General features: G+C 51.8%; 1 protein-coding gene, 1 long non-coding RNA gene and 1 other non-coding gene across 9 annotated transcripts in view; 1 reads left to right on the top strand and 2 right to left on the bottom strand.

Moving 5' to 3' along the window:
- Nucleotides 1–1590: 1590 nt before the first annotated feature.
- Nucleotides 1591–8515, top strand: LOC112674486 (tripartite motif-containing protein 10). 4 transcript variants are annotated; one of them, XM_025470948.3, is made up of 8 exons: nucleotides 1591–1760; nucleotides 1938–2417; nucleotides 3407–3502; nucleotides 4009–4239; nucleotides 4682–4800; nucleotides 5128–5243; nucleotides 6517–6549; nucleotides 7466–8515. In XM_025470948.3, the coding sequence occupies exons 2-8, from the start codon at nucleotides 1998–2000 to the stop codon at nucleotides 7981–7983; spliced, it is 1533 nt and encodes a 510-aa protein (XP_025326733.1). In that variant the 5' UTR covers nucleotides 1591–1760; nucleotides 1938–1997; the 3' UTR covers nucleotides 7984–8515. The 4 variants fall into 4 exon arrangements, with proteins under 4 accessions (XP_025326733.1, XP_025326732.1, XP_025326734.1 ...); XM_025470947.3 differs by having other exon boundaries at nucleotides 1591–1842; XM_025470949.3 differs by having other exon boundaries at nucleotides 1591–1848; nucleotides 4685–4800.
- Nucleotides 4299–5992, bottom strand: LOC118353405 (uncharacterized). Its single transcript, XR_004812273.2, has 3 exons — nucleotides 5891–5992; nucleotides 4894–5123; nucleotides 4299–4550 (listed from the first exon to the last, which is right to left on the bottom strand). It is a non-coding gene; the product is annotated as an uncharacterized LOC118353405 (long non-coding RNA).
- Nucleotides 8516–9928: 1413 nt separating the features above from the next.
- The window catches only part of LOC112674447 (uncharacterized), a 51249-nt gene continuing 43518 nt past the window's right edge, over nucleotides 9929–17659 (bottom strand). For 3 of the 4 annotated variants that reach the window (XR_004812264.2, XR_004812265.2, XR_007408498.1), the window contains 2 exons: nucleotides 11369–11455; nucleotides 9929–10363 (listed from right to left, as the gene is read on the bottom strand). This is a non-coding gene — a transcript (uncharacterized LOC112674447). Of the gene's footprint in view, nucleotides 10364–11359; nucleotides 11456–17659 lie in introns of all 4 variants that reach the window. The other variant, XR_007408497.1, reaches the window with a different exon arrangement.

The raw sequence follows: 17659 nt of genomic DNA, 5'->3' as shown, positions 1-17659 counted from the left end.
GCAGAGGGCGTGTCCACAGAGGGCAATTACTGCATCCCTGAGGGGTCTCCTGGTGGGAAGGGCTGGAAAGCATCATGGTACCTCCCCAGCCTGTCCAGGGAGGCCTCTGCCTCTGGCCATGGAAGTCCTCTCTCCCTGAACTCATTCACTTTGGCGTGAGTCATGGAGGGAACATCATGGGTAGCTGAGAGAGAAGACAACAGGAAAGTCCCAGTGGGGATGCCACCCAGCTCTACCTCTTAACATTTCCCGAGCCCGAGCTGAGCCAGGACCACCACACTTCAGCTGAGTAGGTTCAAACTCCAGGATGGCTCCCATTACCTAGCACTTCCCAGCAGTGGCCTGGTCAGCCCATCCGCCACTCCTCCATGTCCTTCTGGTCCCTAGGGTGGACTTCATGGCCCCCAGCGTGCCATGAAGTCACAGGGAAATGGATTTTCCTGGAACACTTCCTGTGACCACCGTGGGGTGGAGAGCGTTCGGAGAGCAAGGAGCAGGTGGGAGCCAGGAGCTCTGATTATAAGGTGTGAGCTGTCCCTGCGGCGGCAAAGTCCAGACAGCCATGGGAGGCGCCCCAGGGCCCCTCCTCTGCCTCCCTATGGGGCTCACCCCACCTGCCTGGCCCAGCCTCCTGAACCCCAAACAGAAACAGGGTGATGCTGGGTCACGCTGCACTTTAATTTCAGTCTTTAACCTCAGGTGGGAGAAGGCAAGAAATTATAATACAAATGATTTCTGTTAATGAAATGTAGAAAACTCAGCCCAAAAGGTCAAGGGTAGAATAAGCATATTTAGGAGAACTTAGTATTTTCATATTATTACAGCCAATCTGGCAAGAACCCTTTAGAACAGTTAGGACGATGTTCATTTTCCAGATGAAGGCATGTGAAGGGCCAGAGAGTGAGGCTAGCTAGCTCTAGGGTGGAGAGGAGTCTCTGAGCTTCCCAGCCCTATGCTGTCCCCATGCCCTGTGCTCTCCCCACACTGACCCCATGCCCACGGAAGGCCCCACAGCCACAGTCCTATTCCTGTCCCTGCATCTGTGGACAAGCCAAACACCCAGTCCTGCACCCAGCGATCAGTGCTGCACGGTTTCACCACCTCTTCACCTCTGTGGTTCGGTGTACCCTCTTTGTACCCACCCCCCCACCCCCCCACCTGACCTTCATGGGCCAAACAAGGGCCCATGGCTGGTTCCTGCTGAGATCTCAAAGACATAGCACCATTAGGACAAATGCAAAATGTTTCATGATGCATTCCTAGACTGAGCACATGGTGATGTGATAATTTGGGGGGCTAAATAAACTACGATAATGAACTTCATTTAGTAAAATATAGCTACCAGCAAACTTCAGCTGAATCCAGGGCTCACGTTGTGTTTCTGTTTGACAACAGGGCTAGGATGCTCAGACCTGAGTGCAAGTGTGTGTCTGCCCCCACCCAGCATCCACATGGAGTGGCCGCCTGCCCATGCCTTTGAGCACAGACACCTTATCTGGGAGTGCACGCTGCCCTACCTGCAGACCCGCCAGCCCTGGGCCTGCTGATACCTGCAATCTGCCCGCACAGCCGGCAGCTGCAGGGGGGCCAGGGTGGCGGCTCTGCTCCCCAACCCACTGTCCCTCCCATCCAGAGGAAGGTCCATGTCCTCAACGGTGCGCAGCTGAGATACTGCCCCGTCCTTCCCAATGCATGTCTGCGGATGGACGGATGGACAGGAAGACACACGCAGCCGCCCAGAGAGTAGCCACATCGTGTGGGTATGCTGTGGCCCCATCTCCCTCCCAGACAGCGTGCACATGTTCCTGAGGGAGGAGGACAGAAGAACCCTGGTGTGCAAGTGTGAGTGTGAGTGTGTGCACGACCACAGGCATGTGCATTTAAGACGTGCTCGTGTCTGGGTGTGTGCACACATGTTTGTGTATCCTCTCCCCCAGCCCTGACCCTCAGCCACGCACTGACGCTGGCCGTGAGGACCTCCCGGGCCAGGTGGTACCATGGCATCTGTGAGCAGCCTGGCCGACGAAGTCAGCTGCCCCATCTGCCAGGGCACGCTAAGGGAGCCAGTAACCGTTGACTGTGGCCACAACTACTGCCGGGCCTGCCTCACCCGCTACTGTGAGATCCCGGGCCCTGACCCCAACGAGCCCCTCCACTGCCCCCTATGCAAGGAGCCTTTCCGCCTGGGGGGCTTCCGGCCCAACTGGCAGCTGGCCAGCGTGGTGGAGAATATTGAGCGCCTTACGCTGGTGTCCACGCTGGGCTCAGACCAGGAGGACGTCTGCCAGGAGCATGGGGAGAAGATCTACTTCTTCTGTGAGGACGATGAGGCGCAGTTGTGTGTGGTGTGCCGGGAGGCCCAGGAGCACCAGACCCACACCGTGCGCTTCCTGGACGAGGCAGCAGGGCCCTACAGGGTAGGTCACAGGCCACTGGGGGTCCCTGGGTGCAGGCACGCCCTCCTTCCTGCCTCTCCTCAGGCAGCCGACCCAGGGGTGGGGACCGCATGTATGCTCAGGGCTCTCCGTGTTGCTCACAGATGGCCAGCACATACAGAAGCTCAGCAGGGTGTGGAATGGTTGAGTGACCACAGTGGGTCAGGGGTCTGAGGATGTTGGAGTCATGTCTGGGGGTGGACTGCACAAACAGCAGGGAGTGTGCATGGACGTTCACCCAGTTACGTGCATTTGGTGTCATGGGGTGGGGAGCGTGTGTGTGCTCGTGTTTGTGGATACTTCAGCGTTCAAAATCACGGAGGGGAAACATAATGTGCAATTGTGTCTATCATCAGCCACGTGCTCCTCTTAGTCATGTACTCACTGCGCTGTGATACAAGTGGGGTCTGTCTGGACATGTTAGTTCACTAGCATTTGACGGTGAGGGCAGGTATCTCTGGATGCCCCTATGTGGACCTCCATGCATCTGTCCCTGATCCTGACTCTTCTAGAGTGGACAGTTTTTAAAACAGTGTATTGACCACTTTAATATTATGTAAGCCTCTCCTCCCATCTGGAACCTGACAGATTCTTGTCACAAGAGAGGACTGTTTGCACGCATGCCTTCTGAGACATGTCAGAAAGTTGGGGTGCTTTCAGAGAAGGGCGTGTCAGGCTCCAAACATGGCCCAAACAGATCTAATTAGGGTCTTCAGCGTGAAGACAGCAGGGCGCGGGTGGGGAAACTGAGTAGCAGCTTGTGCCGGCCTGGGCGGAGGGGACGGCTCAGGGCTCAGGGGATTAGCGTTTCCAGAGAGCAAAGCTGGAAGGAAGAGAGTTGGGGAGAGCAGCCTGCCAGGACGTTAGGACTGGCACAGTCAGCGTGGGCAGGGGTCCCGTCCTCAGGGCTGTCCACCCCAGAGGCAGAGACCCCCATGCACAAGCCATTGTTTCCTACTCTGTCCCTCCAGGAGCAAATACAGAAGTGTCTTGAGTGTCTGAGAAGAGAGAGAGAGGAGATTCAAAGAATCCAGTCGAGAGAAAACCAGCGGATACAAGTCCTCCTAGTAGGTCGCTGTCCCTTCCCTGGACCATGTCCCCGCGGAGCATGTGGGGCTGAGAGGTCACTCTGAGGTCGTGCCTGGGCTCCCACAGTAACCAGCTTTGTGACCTCAAGCCAGTCTCTGGCCTCCGTATTGCAGCGAAGCAGACACTACAAGTCTCCCTCCTCCCCAAGTCACTGTAATGTGTAGTGTGTTTGTGCCCCTAAAGCAACCTCGTGCAAGACGAGAGGTGTGCTGTCCCCACTGTCTCCTGGGCAGCTCCCGGCCTGAGCCACAGGCTTCTGGAAGCTCCCACAGAGGGGCTGGGGCCACGCCGGGCAGTCAGCCCCCAGAAGAAGCTTGGTGGGTGGAGGGGATGCCATTCTGTCCGGGCACCTGGGGCTGCTGGAGGCTCGGATTTTCCACTGAAACGTGGAGGACGTGAACCTGGGCCCGGCAAGGGCGGGGGGGTGGCAGAAGGAAGGGGGGAGGAGGAGGCATAACTCCCTCCTGGCCTCCACCCTGCCCAGTGCCAGGTGGCCACCAAAAGACAAAAAGTGATTTTCGAGTTTGCACATCTGAGTCAGTTCCTGGAGGAGCAGCAGAGCGTCCTTTTAGCTGAGCTGGAGAAGCTGGATGGCGACATCCTGAAGCAACGGGATGTCTTTGACGCCCTGGTCAGTGAGGAGATCTGCCGGTTTAGCACCCTGGTGGCCGAGCTGGAGGAGAAGCTGGGGAGGCCCGCCAGGGAGCTGCTGACGGTGAGCCCCGCCCGCCCTGCCCGCCCTTCCAGCACCGTCACGGTCCCAGCTGCCCCCTCCACGCACGTGTCCCTGCCTCCTGGACGGTCCCCCAGCCACGCTGTCCCTGGGCTCTGGCTGTCCATCCCACCATCCATAAAACAGGGAGGACACCGTCCTTATCAACCTCTCAGGGTTTGGGGAGGGTCCAAAGGAAAAATACAGTACAAAGTAGCACTTTGAAAACATTGCCAGCTATTTCCAAGGCATGCTATTCTGCATCACGGGCCACCAGTGGCAGGCACTTCTCCCGGTGCATGTCATCTCCTTCCCTGGAGGGACGATATGAGGGTCCCAGCAAGGCCTGGGAATGGCGGCGTGACATGGGGTGGGGGGGCGCCCACTCGTGGTTCACTGGATGGAGGTGTGGGGGGACCCGCATGGGATGCGCCTTGGCCTCCAGCAGGTGTGCAAGTCACTTCACTGCATGGACCATGAAATAAAGGGCTTGGCCTCCATGATCCCGGACGCCTTGCCAACCCTACAATTCTGGGACTCCAGGACCCCATATGGGAACCCCAGGTTTGTGTTCTCTGAACTCCTGCTCCCCCCATTTCTCCTAGGGCGTCAGAAGCACTCTGATAAGGTGAGCCACATGCCTATCCTCACGCATACCTTGGCACATGTCGCTGCCCACACGCCGATGGCATTGTCACACCCAGGCTCATGGTCCACCTGAACCCCTCATGCCCTCCAACCATATCTGCCAGCAGTGGACCAGGTGTGGGTGGTGGGCCCATCCCAGAGGAAGTATGTCCGCCTGTGGGAGCGGGGACCTCTGTGCCCAGCTGAGTCTGGGGACATCGCGAAGGGGGGGGGTTCCCAAACCCTGCTCTTCCTGTACCCTAGGAGTGAAACCAGAAAGTGCCGAAAGCCAGAGGCTGTGTCTCAGGAGCTGGGCCAGAGAATTCGGGACTTCCCCCAGCGGGTCCTGCCACTGCGCAGGGAGGTGACGACGTTTCTGGGTAAGAGGTCCAGTGCCCCGGGCACAGCAGCCCAAGCTGCAGGGACTTTGGGCTAGTTCCCTTCCCACTCCCTCCTTCCCTTTACATCTTTATAAAATCCGCATGTCAGGATCATGCGATAAGTGAAGAGAGAATAAAGACGAAGATTTCAGAAAATATTTAACTGATATGAAAAATAATCACACAAATAAATCTGATCCCTTGACATTGAACAACATCAAAAATAATGATTAACAAAACTTGCCATTCTCAACGATTTACAAAATCTACAAAATCTATCTATTATACACCTATAATACATGACATTTCTGATGATGAACAATGTTAATAACCAGGAACAGCATTTCTCTTGGCCTTGTGGCAGCTTATGTCTCTTCCCCTCCTTCTCCCCTCCCCTCCCCCTCCTCCTTGTCCTTCTCCCTCCCCCTCCCTCTCTCACTTTCCTTGGCTCTCTCCCTCTCCCTCCCCCTCTCCCCTTGGGACAGCTCAAGCCCCAAGCCCCATCCTCCCTCCTCCCCTTGCCCCTCCTCTCTCCTCTCTCTCTCTCTCTCTCTCTCCCCTCCGTCCCCCTCCTCCTCCCTCCTTCCCTTCCCCTCCTTCCTCCGCTCTTCTCTCTCTCTCTCTCTCTCTCTCTCTCTCTCTCTCACCATCTGTCTGCTGCTACAGGTGAGAGGTCCCTGCAGGGGCTCTTCCCACTTTCCTAGAACAGCCGCTGGTGGTAGGAAAGGCTGTGAATGCCAGGAAATGAGTCAGGCAGTGGCTCTCTGCCAGCACACACTGTGACATCATGAATGGTGCCGGGTCATTTCTAAAGAGCCCACCCACAGAACTGTGGCCCCGGAAGAGGCCTCCATGCACTCCCAGTCCTGCAAGTATCCCCCGCGGTCCGGCATGGAAGGTCATTTTACTATCATCCAAGCTGACCTTTGTTCCAAGACTTATTTCCAAGAAGGATAAGAAATCTATTCATCTGGTAGAGTTTCTGGAGCATTTGTTCTGTCTCCGTGTTACAGAGTGCACATCCCTGAGGCCGAGCAGGGGTCAAGGACACCACCTGCCTGCCCCAGGGATGCACAGCAGCCACTGAAGCAGACATGAGTGTTGCAGGTGTTCCCAGGACAGTGATACAAGCTCAAGCCCAGAACCCCTGTCTGGAGGGCCTGGCTCTGCCCTCTCTGTCCCTTCCCTCAAGGGATCAGTTTTCTCATCAGTAAAGGTTTTTTCGTTTTGTAAGACTGAGGAGGTCTCATCCTTTTCTGTATCCTCTTTACAGAGAAACTCTGCTTCGAGCTGGACTATGAGCCAGGTGAGCCTACCTATGCCAGGGTGCGCGGGAGCAAGAAATCCAAACTTCTCAGGGCTCTGGGGCAGGCTCTGTGTCATCCCCACCCATACACACCTGACCAGGCAAGAGGCCCTCCTCCCCATCATGTGCACATGATGGGCGGGGCGAAGGTGTTGTCAGAACAGGTCAGGGTCCATCAGGAAGGGCTTCCTGGAGGAGGCAACTTTGATCTGCGATTAGATCACACTGTTGGGATCCTAGGGAACTGCAGTCCCCTCAGGTGGAGTTTCTCAGGGATGGGAGGGTACAGTCAGCCAAAGACCCCTCTCTGGGAGCCAGCGCTGCTGTAAGAGCTTCTCTGACGGGGCGCATGTGTGGATTTCTTTGTGTCTTGGCCTAAGGACAGTAACAGCCACACAATGCAGGGGTTTATGGAGGCCTTTGAGGTTATGACCCTGATGACTTTAAAAACGACAGAGGCAAAAAAAAAAAAAAAAAAAAAAAAAAAAAAAAAAACCGACAGAGGCAATGGGGATAACCTGCAGACAAGCCTGACAGCTGGCAGGGAGCAGACCGTGAACGAGCCATGGGGTTTGGAGTGGAGGGCATCTCAGGTCGGACATGGGGGGAAGACGGGTGTTGGCAGCCACAAGCCAGAGTAGGCAGGTATGGCCTGGGGTGACCACCCAGAGCTGACAGTGGGACATGGGGGAGCTAAGGCATCCCGTGGCAGGCAGCGTGAGCACCAGTCCGCAGTGAGCGCAAATGGCCCGGACTGTTTGGGGTGGTCTGAGGTGGAGTCAGCTCCGGTATGCCTAGCAGGTGCCCAGGTGAACCCGTCCTGCTGTGCCACCCGGACTCTGCCAGTCACTGGCAGGTGCGAGACACAGGGCTCACGGGCTTCCTGGCATCCATGTCCCTCTCGGTTTTTGCACAGCTCCCATTTCCCTAGACCCGCAGACATCACACCCCAAGCTCCTCCTGTCTGAGGACCACCGACGGGCTCAGTTCTCCTACAAATGGCAGAACTCACCAGACAACAGCCAGCGTTTCGACCGGGCGACCTGCGTCCTGGCGCACGGCGGCTTCACAGAGGGGAGACACACATGGATGGTGATGGTGGACCTGGCCCACGGGGGCAGCTGCACGGTGGGCGTGGTGCGAGAGGATGTGAAGCGCAAGGGGGAGCTGAAGCTGCGGCCTGAGGAAGGCGTGTGGGCCGTGAGGCTGGCCTGGGGCTTTGTCTCTGCCCTGGGCTCCTTCCCCATGAGACTGGCCCTGCAGGAGCAGCCCCGCCAGGTGCGTGTGACCCTCGACTACGAGGTGGGCTGGGTGACCTTTGTCAACGCCGTCAGCCAGGAGCCCATCTATACCTTCACAACGTCCTTCACCCAAAAGGTCTTTCCCTTCTTCGGGCTCTGGGGCCGAGGGTCCAGCTTCTCCCTGAGCCCCTGAGAAGGTGCAGTCACCTGAGGCAGGTACTTGGCTCGGAGGAGGGCTACTCAGACTCACACCCCCTGTGCCACCTGGGGGCAGGGACAGAAACAGAGCACACTCAGGACTTGACAAGGACCAGCTGGGGTGATCCCTGGTCTGCCCACCAGGGCACGGCTGGGGGTCCAGGGATGCGGGCCTGCCAGCATCCTCACCACCATCCCCAGTGGAGCAGGAGCAGCCACTAGATGAGCGTCCTGGGTTAGGAGCCAGAGGGCCAGCCTATGGCCCACCAACTGTGTGACCTTAGGCAAGGCACCTATCTTCATTATGTCTTCTTCCAGAAAAATGAGAGTTCACTCACTAGTACCTTCAAGAAACATTTATTGTGTGCGACCATGAGCCAAGCAGGATGGGAGCCCCTGGTGGTGTGAAAACGGAAAGGAAATGTGTTGGGTGTTGGGTGTCCAGAGGGAGTCATGGACAGGGGCATAACAGGTGCTGGGCAGAGGTAGCCCTGGGGTCAGGGAGCTCAGCAGGAGGGGCCCAGTATGGCAGGGTGGGGGGGTAGGGGGGTGGGGGGGGTGTTGTTCTGAGTAAGAGAGGAGAGCCTTGAGTAAGGGCACAGAAGCCCCCGGCAAGCGATCATTGTCCTTGGAATGTGCACTGAGGCCTGGACCCCACTTCCCCCTGCAAACTACCTGTCTGGGGTCGAGAAGGGGTGATAGGCAGGGGAGAGGCTGCAGTGTTGCAGAGCCCGGTGGGGGTGGCAGGCCTGGTGACCCGGTGACCTGGTGACCCATCTGGGGGACGGGCTGGAGGAGAGAAAGCACTAGGACGGTCGGCGCCTTGGAGCCCTCCGGAGCCTTGGACAAGCTCTCGTGCTGCTGCCTGGAATTCAGAGAGGATGCAGTCGCCCCAGGGTCGAATGTTAAATCCCGTGTGCAATACAACTATCATCAGCACACAGTGTTTTCTGGTTGTCCTTCCTTCTGTTTAACCGCACAACTCACCTTCGTCTGCTCGGCTTAGACACATGCTGGCACGCCCGGTTATCTCCCGGGGCCAGTGCTGACCACGTCCTCTGGGCATGTGTGCATTGTCCATAAAATATGTTTCACGTAAAATGTTGGATGTTCAAAACCACAGACAGACACATGTCTGTATGATGCTGATACACATCCGAAGCCCCCAAACCTGGGTTCTTCCAAGGATTGTGTTCCTTTATTTTTACTGGCGTTACTGGGGGGGGGTCTTTTTAAATGATGTAGTGTCCAGGGCCCCGCCCCCCCACCCCTAAGGAGGACATGCAGATATCCTGTCACCGAGGTCATTCCCGGACTCCAAGACAGGCAGGAGGTGCCTCCTGTGGTCACAGCGTCTTCATCTTTGGTGGAAGTGAGGGTTGTCTGGGCAACTGAGGTCACGCAGCCGAGGTTACGCAGCCACCCTTGTGCAACTATGAGGTCTTAGCCATGATGCGGCATGGCCTCATTCAGAAACAGGTGCGCTGGGTCCTTGAGAACAAGCTAATGCTGGCCATGCTCCCCACGTGCAACCTGGACCCAGAAGGACAATGTGAACTTCTCACACTGAGAAATACGAGTCCGAGTGAGTGAAGATACTCACCTGTGCTCTTGTCGTTCTGCCTGAAATCTACCCAACTCTGCACCTGGCATCTGTGAGAGGAAGAGGGACCCAGCGTTGGGTGCCCCGCTCTGCCCTTGGGGTACCTCTGCTCCCTGAAGTGCTCCCGGCAGAGGTACCCCTCCTGGTCTTCCTCCCCAGGATCCTGTCCTGATATCTGTGCCTTCACACCTGAGCTTTGCATGCCCTTCCTTGTAGCAGCTCTTTCTTTGTGACAGATGTGTAAATAAAGAAAATGGGATTTTCCGCATCAGCCAGACGGCAAGGTGAAGGCGTGAAGCTGGGCCCCAGCGAACGAGCAAGCAAACACACAGAGAACTCAGGGTAGGTGGTCACTGTATTAAATATTTGACACATTAATTCAAACCTATGAGGTTGGTGCCATCATGAGTGGCCCTACTGCATGCATGAGACAATCCAGCAGGTGGAGGCTGACAGCTGGCCCCAAATCTGTAGACACACATGAGACATATCACACACTTGGATCCGATGGTCTGGCTCCAGGCTGTGCTCGCGACCACAGTGGGTAGCGCCTCTGAGTGTCCTCGAACTTGTTGGCCCTCTGCTGGGGTCTCACAGGGCCACGCCCAGATGCAACCAGGTCTCATGAGGCCACGGCCCCGGTCCAGTGGGGCTAGGCCCCATCTAGAGGTCCATCAAGCTCACTCACACTGTTGGCACAGCTCATGTCAGTCACCTGAGGGCTGGATTTCTGTGGTACTATAAATCAGCCTCTAATTTCTGTGGATTGCTCCTAGAAACAAAGAAATCCTTTGGTAGATTCTGCAGACTCTTGTGATCCGTTCTCATGATCCCCCAGAATGTGGCAGAGCCTGAACTCAGGCCTGTGGGAAATGAGATGGCACCTACCTATCCAGTAAGTCACTGGCATCCTAGGAGACCGAGCCAGAGAGCAAGAATCACGATAGGTTCCCAGCTTCCTGCCACCTCTAAACCCCTCCCCACCTGGGTCCCCCAGAGCTAGGGGTGGTGCCCTGCTCACTGTTGCCACGGATCCCTCTCACACCAACCGGTGGGTGCCGCCTACCACTTGAGGGGACCCCCGGGGTCTGCACCTTCAGTGTGTCCACACTTAGCCCCTGGATGGTCTCTTGCAGCTCTGTGAGCAGGTTGCTGAACTGTGTCATGACTCTGGAGATGCCAAGGATCGTGGCTACCTCTGCTGGCATGTCCTCTAGTGGGCCTGGCCTCCCACCTTGCTGCTGGCTCTCCAGCTGGGCCTCCAGCCTGTGGGTCCCACAGGCTTCCTAGAGCTCCAGAAAAGGGATTCCCAGAGACTCATGGTTTCCTCCTGGCCATTGGACCGCCAAGTGTTCTCAGCGAGAATGCTGGTGCCCCATGCTCCCTCACCCCCACGCTCTTGTGAGCATCCACAGGTGCCACGCCACAGCCTGCTCAGCTGCACTCTCCCACCACTGGCCCAGGGACCCCTCATTTCAGGAGCGGGACAGACAGAAACGAGAGCCCATGGTTTTCAGCCATCCCCTTCAATCATCACTGTGAGCTGTTTGGAGCAGGACTGACTCTCGTCTCATATTTAAACCATGTGAAGATCAGAGGGAGGACTTGGCCCAGGTCACAGCCAGTAGACTCTGAGGCTGAGCCAGCACTCGGGACCCTCTCCCAACACACAGGCATCAGGCCCCTCCAGGGACCACGGAGGCCAGAGTAGGGAGTCTGGGCCCTGAGGTCCCTCGAAGGCGGCCCTTCCCCGGACCCGCAAATCCACCTGCAATACCTGCAGCTTCTCCTCCTCCTGTGCCCTGAGCCATCCAAGCTCCTTCAGCTCTCTTCTGAGTTTCCTGATCCTGCGGTTGAGCCTTTCCTAGAGAGACGTACACACATTCTGTCAGCCTGGGGGTGGGGGTGGCGCTCAACGGGGCACACCAGAGTTCCTGCCTAGAACCAGAGTCCTCCAAACATCCTGCTTGGGCTAAGCAGCCCTAAAGATCGCTGAGTGGATGGTGGCTGGGAGAAGAAATGGGTAATTTCTTGAAGTCTAAACTACCAAAAAATAACACAGTAACAGGATTTATTCCACCTGAATTCAGGATATTTTTCTCTCTATGTCTAAAAGCTGTTTGCTGATCCCTGCAACTCTTTGCGCCAGTGAAGCCAGCCTAGTGGGACTGAGTCAGCAGAGAGGCAAAGCCCCTGTCCTGCTGGGTGGGCAAGAGCCTCTGTGGCCACAAGCCCATAGCCTGAGGATGCAAGGCCTCTCTCTAGATCTCAAATCAGTGTTTCCACAGGTCCCTGTGGCCCTAACTCCATAGAGTTAGTGAATGATTTCAGATCCTAAAAAATCTGTTTTCAGGTTTTTGATAAACAATGAGGGAAGCAATAGAGAGAACAAATCCAGGTCCCTCTCTGAAGCCAGGCAGGAAGGCGAGCTTGAGATGGGTTACAGATCCAAATGTGGAGTCTGCCAAACTATAAATCTAGTAGAAAACAACGTTGGAGGATAAACTGTGACTAGTGCAGAGGGAAAGCTGTCTGAAAACCCCTGTCAATAGGCAATATTGTGGTTCAATTAAAACACCGTGGACAAAATTAATAGCAAAATGCCAGGTGAGAGATGATAGCATAGTGTCTGAAACCAAGAGACTCAGATGTAGAAAATAAAAAGGAAAGTCTGCACATCAGGTGAAAACAGGAGCCCAAGAGGAATGTTTGTAGAGAACATGAATAATTACTGCACAGAAGAGGGCACACAAAGCACTACCATGCACATGATGAGTGCCTGAGCTCACCTGGGACCAGAGACATGGAAACATTACTGGACACCCAATGAACGAGTGGCCAGCACGAGGGCATGGGGAGGAATCTGTGATGGAAGGGCCATGGCAGCTGATGCCAGGGACGGGCTCAGCCCCTCAACTGACGCTGCTGGCACCTACGTCTGTGCTCCTCTGTGACCCACAGAACATCCCAGGGAACCCCTCATGCAGGCGCTGGGAGGACAGCTCAAGGTGGCATCATGCCCCCAGAGAGATGGATCATGCCCAGTCCAGTCCTGGGACAGGCGGGGACGGGGTGGTGAGCAAGGAGGCAAGTGCCTCTATGGAAGACCAGCTGATGGAAGCATGGGAGACACAGAACATGGGCTGATGTTAATGACATAGCCTTGTGGATCTGTGAGAAATGGAACCAGTCCGACAACAGCACCTTGTTCATTCCACATACAAATGCACAGCACAGCAATATGTTTTACCAAACCAACTACAATAAAAACCCAACAAAGACTCTAAAAGGTTGCCAGGGAAGGGAGGGGAGTGGTAATTAGGAAGTGCGTTTGTGAGCCAAAGATAAGGACATGCAGTTAAAACGGAAGACTGTGTGCTTCATTCGCTAGATTCTTCCCACAGCGGGTCAGAAAAATATTTTTAGATTTTGTTGTTGCTGTTAGCTATTTATGAAGAGTATTTTCTTTAATTTTTGTCATTTTTTTGCCTCATTTCCTCTTGTAAACTCTCAAAATGTATTGCTTTGGTCAAGAAGAGATATACAGACAGAGGCTGGAGTCAGGGGAGGGGACCTGGGAAGTTCTTCCTCACCCTGAGAGTCTGGATGAATTGAGGTCAGGGGCCAGAGGTTGGCAGAGGCGAAGAGAGAGCCACAGGAGGCAGAGGACACAGGGGTGCCCCTGGGTGTCACCGGCAGCATTCGGTAGAATGGGCACCATGGATGACCCACGGCAGAGATGGAAGGGAAGGTGGGAGGGAGGGGCCCAGGGGAATGCAAATGCTCCAACAAGCAAACAAATGGCCCTCACCTGGCGTTCCCCCAGTCTTTTCTTTCTCCACCCTCATAACCCACCTTCTGGGCCCCACGTCCTCTCCTCGGGCCCCTGCACTGCTCAGCCATGGGCTTGCTTCTCTTTGGAGACCTCTCCCTCCAAGGTCACCAGAGATCTCTGGGAAGGGAGATCTCTGGGAAGGCCCCAGAGGGCCTTTACTTGGGCTTCCTCCTCCTTGAGGTAACTGTCCCCAAATCCTACCCCCACTCCGTTCTTCCCACCCCACCCATCCTTCCTTGTCCTGGTGCCTCTCACACTGCCCCTCTGCTTCTTCACTTTTCCCTCCACGAAGGAAGCCTTCTTAGGGTTGCTTATTTAACCCTTCTCTGTCTCCAAACTCTGCCCTTAATTTTCCATTCTGAAGGCTTCAGATATCATCCTAATTCCCAAACCAGGTATTTGTCCCTAACAGTCAATCCCATATTTCCAACCAAGAGCGAATTCTCTCCCATTGCCCTAGCTGCAGCTCAAAATCAATATGGAAAGGCCAACATCATCCTGTCCACCTTACTTTTGTGCAGTCCACTGCTCTCAACCTCCACATTTCTGTCATTGGACTCAACACCTGCTGTCATAACACTTGACATCTCAGCCATATTTCATCTTTGACCTGTGTTATTCCTTTCTTCAAGATGACTTCTCATTACTCAAAATAAGCCCAAACTCCTTAACTCTGAGTCCAAGCTGTCAGGGATCTGACCCCGATCTCCATCCCCAGTGCTGCCCCCCACTGCCCCTCAGGCTCCCCACTAACCAAAAGAATTACATGTAGCTTCCTGAACACACTCCATGTGGCCACATCCCCTCAAGCCTTATGGCCTACTTCCCTCTGCCAAGAATGCTACTTGTTTCTGCCTACCAGAATCAGGTCGATTCACAAGATCCAGGCCGAGAAGCCATAGTCTTACCTCTTGGTATAGTTTAAAATTTATTTTTTTTATTTAAATTCAATTAGCCAACATTCAGTAAAACATTAATGTGAGATGTAGTATTCGTTAATTCATCAGTTGCATACAACACCCAGTGCTCATCACATCACCTGCCCTCCTTCATGCCCATCACCCACTTACCCCATCTCCCACCCCCTCCCCTGCAGCAACCCTCACATTGTTTCCTAGAGTTAAGAGTCTCTCATGGTTTATTTCCCTCTCTGATTATATAGTTTAAAATTTAATAAAGAGTTTGAAGTCAATTGCAAACATTCTATAAGCTAAAAAATAAAGCAAAGATAGTAATAAATATAAATGCATGAAATAATCAAAGATAATACAGATATATCATTTATAATATTCAAATAAAGTCCTCTTTTTTTTTTTTTATTTATGATAGTCACAGAGAGAGAGAGGCAGAGACATAGGCAGAGGGAGAAGCAGGCTCCATGCACCGGGAGCCTGATGTGGGATTAGATCCCGGGTCTTCAGGATCGCGCCCTGGGCCAAAGGCAGGCGCCAAACCGCTGCACCACCCAGGGATCCCAAGTCCTCTTTTTTAAAATGGATTCCTCCCTTTTTGCATTAAAATAATATTTAGTGGATGAATGTCATATGAGTATGCACTCATTAGAAATAATAATCAAGGGGACCCCTGGTGGCTCAGCGGTTGAGCATCTGCCTTCAGCTCAGAGCGTGATCTCGGGATCTGGGATTGAGTCCCACATCGGGCTCATTGCAGAGAGCCTGCCTCTCCCTCTGCCTATGTCTCTGCCTCTCTGTGTCTTTCATGAATAAATAAATAAATAAAATATTTTAAAAAGAATTAAAAATCAAAATTGTACAAACTTGCTTTCCTAAAATATATATATGCACATATTTTGTTTTTAATTTTTTATTTTCCTTGTCTTTTCTTTCTACCTTTTTTCTAACAAGCTTCTCATAACAAGCAGACTAAAGCACACCTAGGCACTAGCTTTCTATATGTATATGATTTTATCTTATATTACTTTTAGATTTTCTTTTTATAATTTTTTTCATTTTTATTTTATTTATTTTTTTAAATTTTTTAAATTTTTATTTATTTATGATAGTCACAGAGAGAGAGAGAGAGAGAGAGAGAGAGAGAGAGGCAGAGACATAGGCAGAGGGAGAAGCAGGCTCCATGCACTGGGAGCCCGACATGGGATTCGATCCCAGGTCTCCAGGATTGCGCCCTGGGCCAAAGGCAGGCGCTAAACCGCTGCGCCACCCAGGGATCCCTCATTTTTATTTTTTATTATTTCTTTTTTCTATTTTTCCTTTCTTTCTTTTTTTATTCCCTCCAAAATGACAAGATGGAGGAATTCACTCCAAAAGAAAGAACAGGAAGAAATGATAGCCAGAGATTTAATCAGTGCATATATAAGTGAAATGTCTGAACTAGAATTTAAAACAGTGATTATAATGATGCTAGCTGGGCTTAAAAAAGCATAGAAGACACTAGAGAATCCCTTACTGCATAGATAAAAGAACTAAAATCTAGTCAGCCTGAAATTTAAAATGCTATAACTGATATGCAGTTCCAAGGGGAGGCCATAAAAACAAGGATGAACAAATCAGAAGAGAAATCAGTGATATAGAAGATAAACTGATGAAAAATAATGGAGCTTAAATGAAGAGGGAAAGAAAACTATTAGATCACAAAGGTAGACTTAGGGTAATAACTGATTCCATAAAGTGAAATAATATCCCCATTACAGGAGTCCTAGAGAAAGAGCAGGAAAAGGAGGCAGAAGGTTTATTTGAACAATTGTAGCTGAGAACTTTCTTAATCTGGGGAAGAAAACAGGCACTCAAGTCCAAGACATAGAGAGAACTCCCCTCAAAATCAACAAAAATAGGTCAACACCATGACATATTATAATGAAATTTGCAAATCTCAGAGACAGAGAAAATCCTGAAAGCAGCTTAACCTACAAAGGTAGACACATTAGACTAGCAGCAGATCTATCCACAGAGACTTGGCAGTACAGAAACTGTTGGCATGATAGATGCAATGTGCTAAATGAGATAAACATGCAGCCAAGAATACTTGATCCAGTAAAACGCTGTCATTCAGAATAGGAGGAGAGATAAAAAGCTTCCAGGACAGACACTGAAAGAATATATGACCACCAAAGCAGCCCTGCAAGAAATACTAAGCAGGATCCTGTAAGTGAAGAGAGAACCCTAGAACCAGAGAGAAACAGAGACAATCTACAGAAACAGGGACTTTACAGGGAATACAATGACACTAAATTTGTATCTTTCAATAGTTACTCTGAATGTAAATGGATTAAATGCTCCAGTCAAAAGACACAGGGTATCGGATTGGGTAAAAAAGCAAGACCATCTATATGCTGTCTACAAGATGTTCATTTTAGAACTAAAGATGCCTTCAGACTGAGAATGAGGGGATGGAGGACTATTGACCATGCTAATGGACATCAAAAGAAAGCTGGAAAACTGTTGTGCCTAAATATTGATTATACCTTTTCTTACATTACTCTGTCCTTATCAATTTTATGTGAAATATGTGAAAGTTAATATAATGTTCATTTTTCATGACTATGTGAAAAAATGCTCAGTTCTGACCTTTAAAAAAAATCAGAGACTTTCTCCCTACTCCCTTCATTCACTATTAAACATAATTTGTACCATTAATAGTTTTTAATATGTACATGCATGTTTTGAAAGTCTTTTTTCTCCTTAACTTTGAATATTATGAATGGTTGTTTTAGAAAATGTAAAAAAAGTTTATAAAGAATATAATTTTTTAAATGTGCAATCTTTGGGCGGCCCAGGTGGCTCAGCAGTTTAGCACCGCCTTCAGCCCAGGGCCTGATCCTGGAGACCCGGGATCGAGTCCCACATTGGGTTCCCTGCAGCCTGCTTTTCCCTCTGCCTGTGTCTCTGCCTCTCTCTCTCTCTCTTTCGAATAAATAAACAAAATCTTTCAAAAATAAAAAATAAATAAATAAGTAATAAAATTTGCGATCTTAAAAAAAAAAGAAAGCTGGAGTAGCAATCCTTATATCTAACTGGATTTTAAACCAAAGATTGCAATAAGAGATGAAGAACACTATATCATAATAAAAGTGTCTACCCAACAGGAAAATCTAACAATTGCAAATATTTATGCCCCTAACTTGGAAGCAGCCAAATATAAAAGCTAATAAATAACAAAATTAAAGAAACACATTGAAAAAAATAAAATAAAGAAACACATTGATAATAATAACACCCCACTCACAACAATGGATAGACAATCGAAGCAGAAGCT

Source organism: Canis lupus, chromosome 35 (assembly GCF_003254725.2).
Source record: "Canis lupus dingo isolate Sandy chromosome 35, ASM325472v2, whole genome shotgun sequence".
Classification (NCBI taxonomy): Eukaryota; Metazoa; Chordata; class Mammalia; order Carnivora; family Canidae; genus Canis; species Canis lupus.
This window is presented reverse-complemented; position numbering and strand designations above follow the sequence as displayed.

Bases quoted from the DNA above. Each gene is read 5' to 3' on its own strand.
- LOC112674486 (XM_025470948.3), top strand. From the start codon at position 1,998: ATGGCATCTGTGAGCAGCCTGGCCGACGAAGTCAGCTGCCCCATCTGC. The intron at 3,503-4,008 runs GTAGGTCGCTGT...CACCCTGCCCAG, and splicing joins AGCGGATACAAGTCCTCCTA to TGCCAGGTGGCCACCAAAAG. The intron at 5,244-6,516 runs GTAAGAGGTCCA...TCCTCTTTACAG, and splicing joins GGAGGTGACGACGTTTCTGG to AGAAACTCTGCTTCGAGCTG.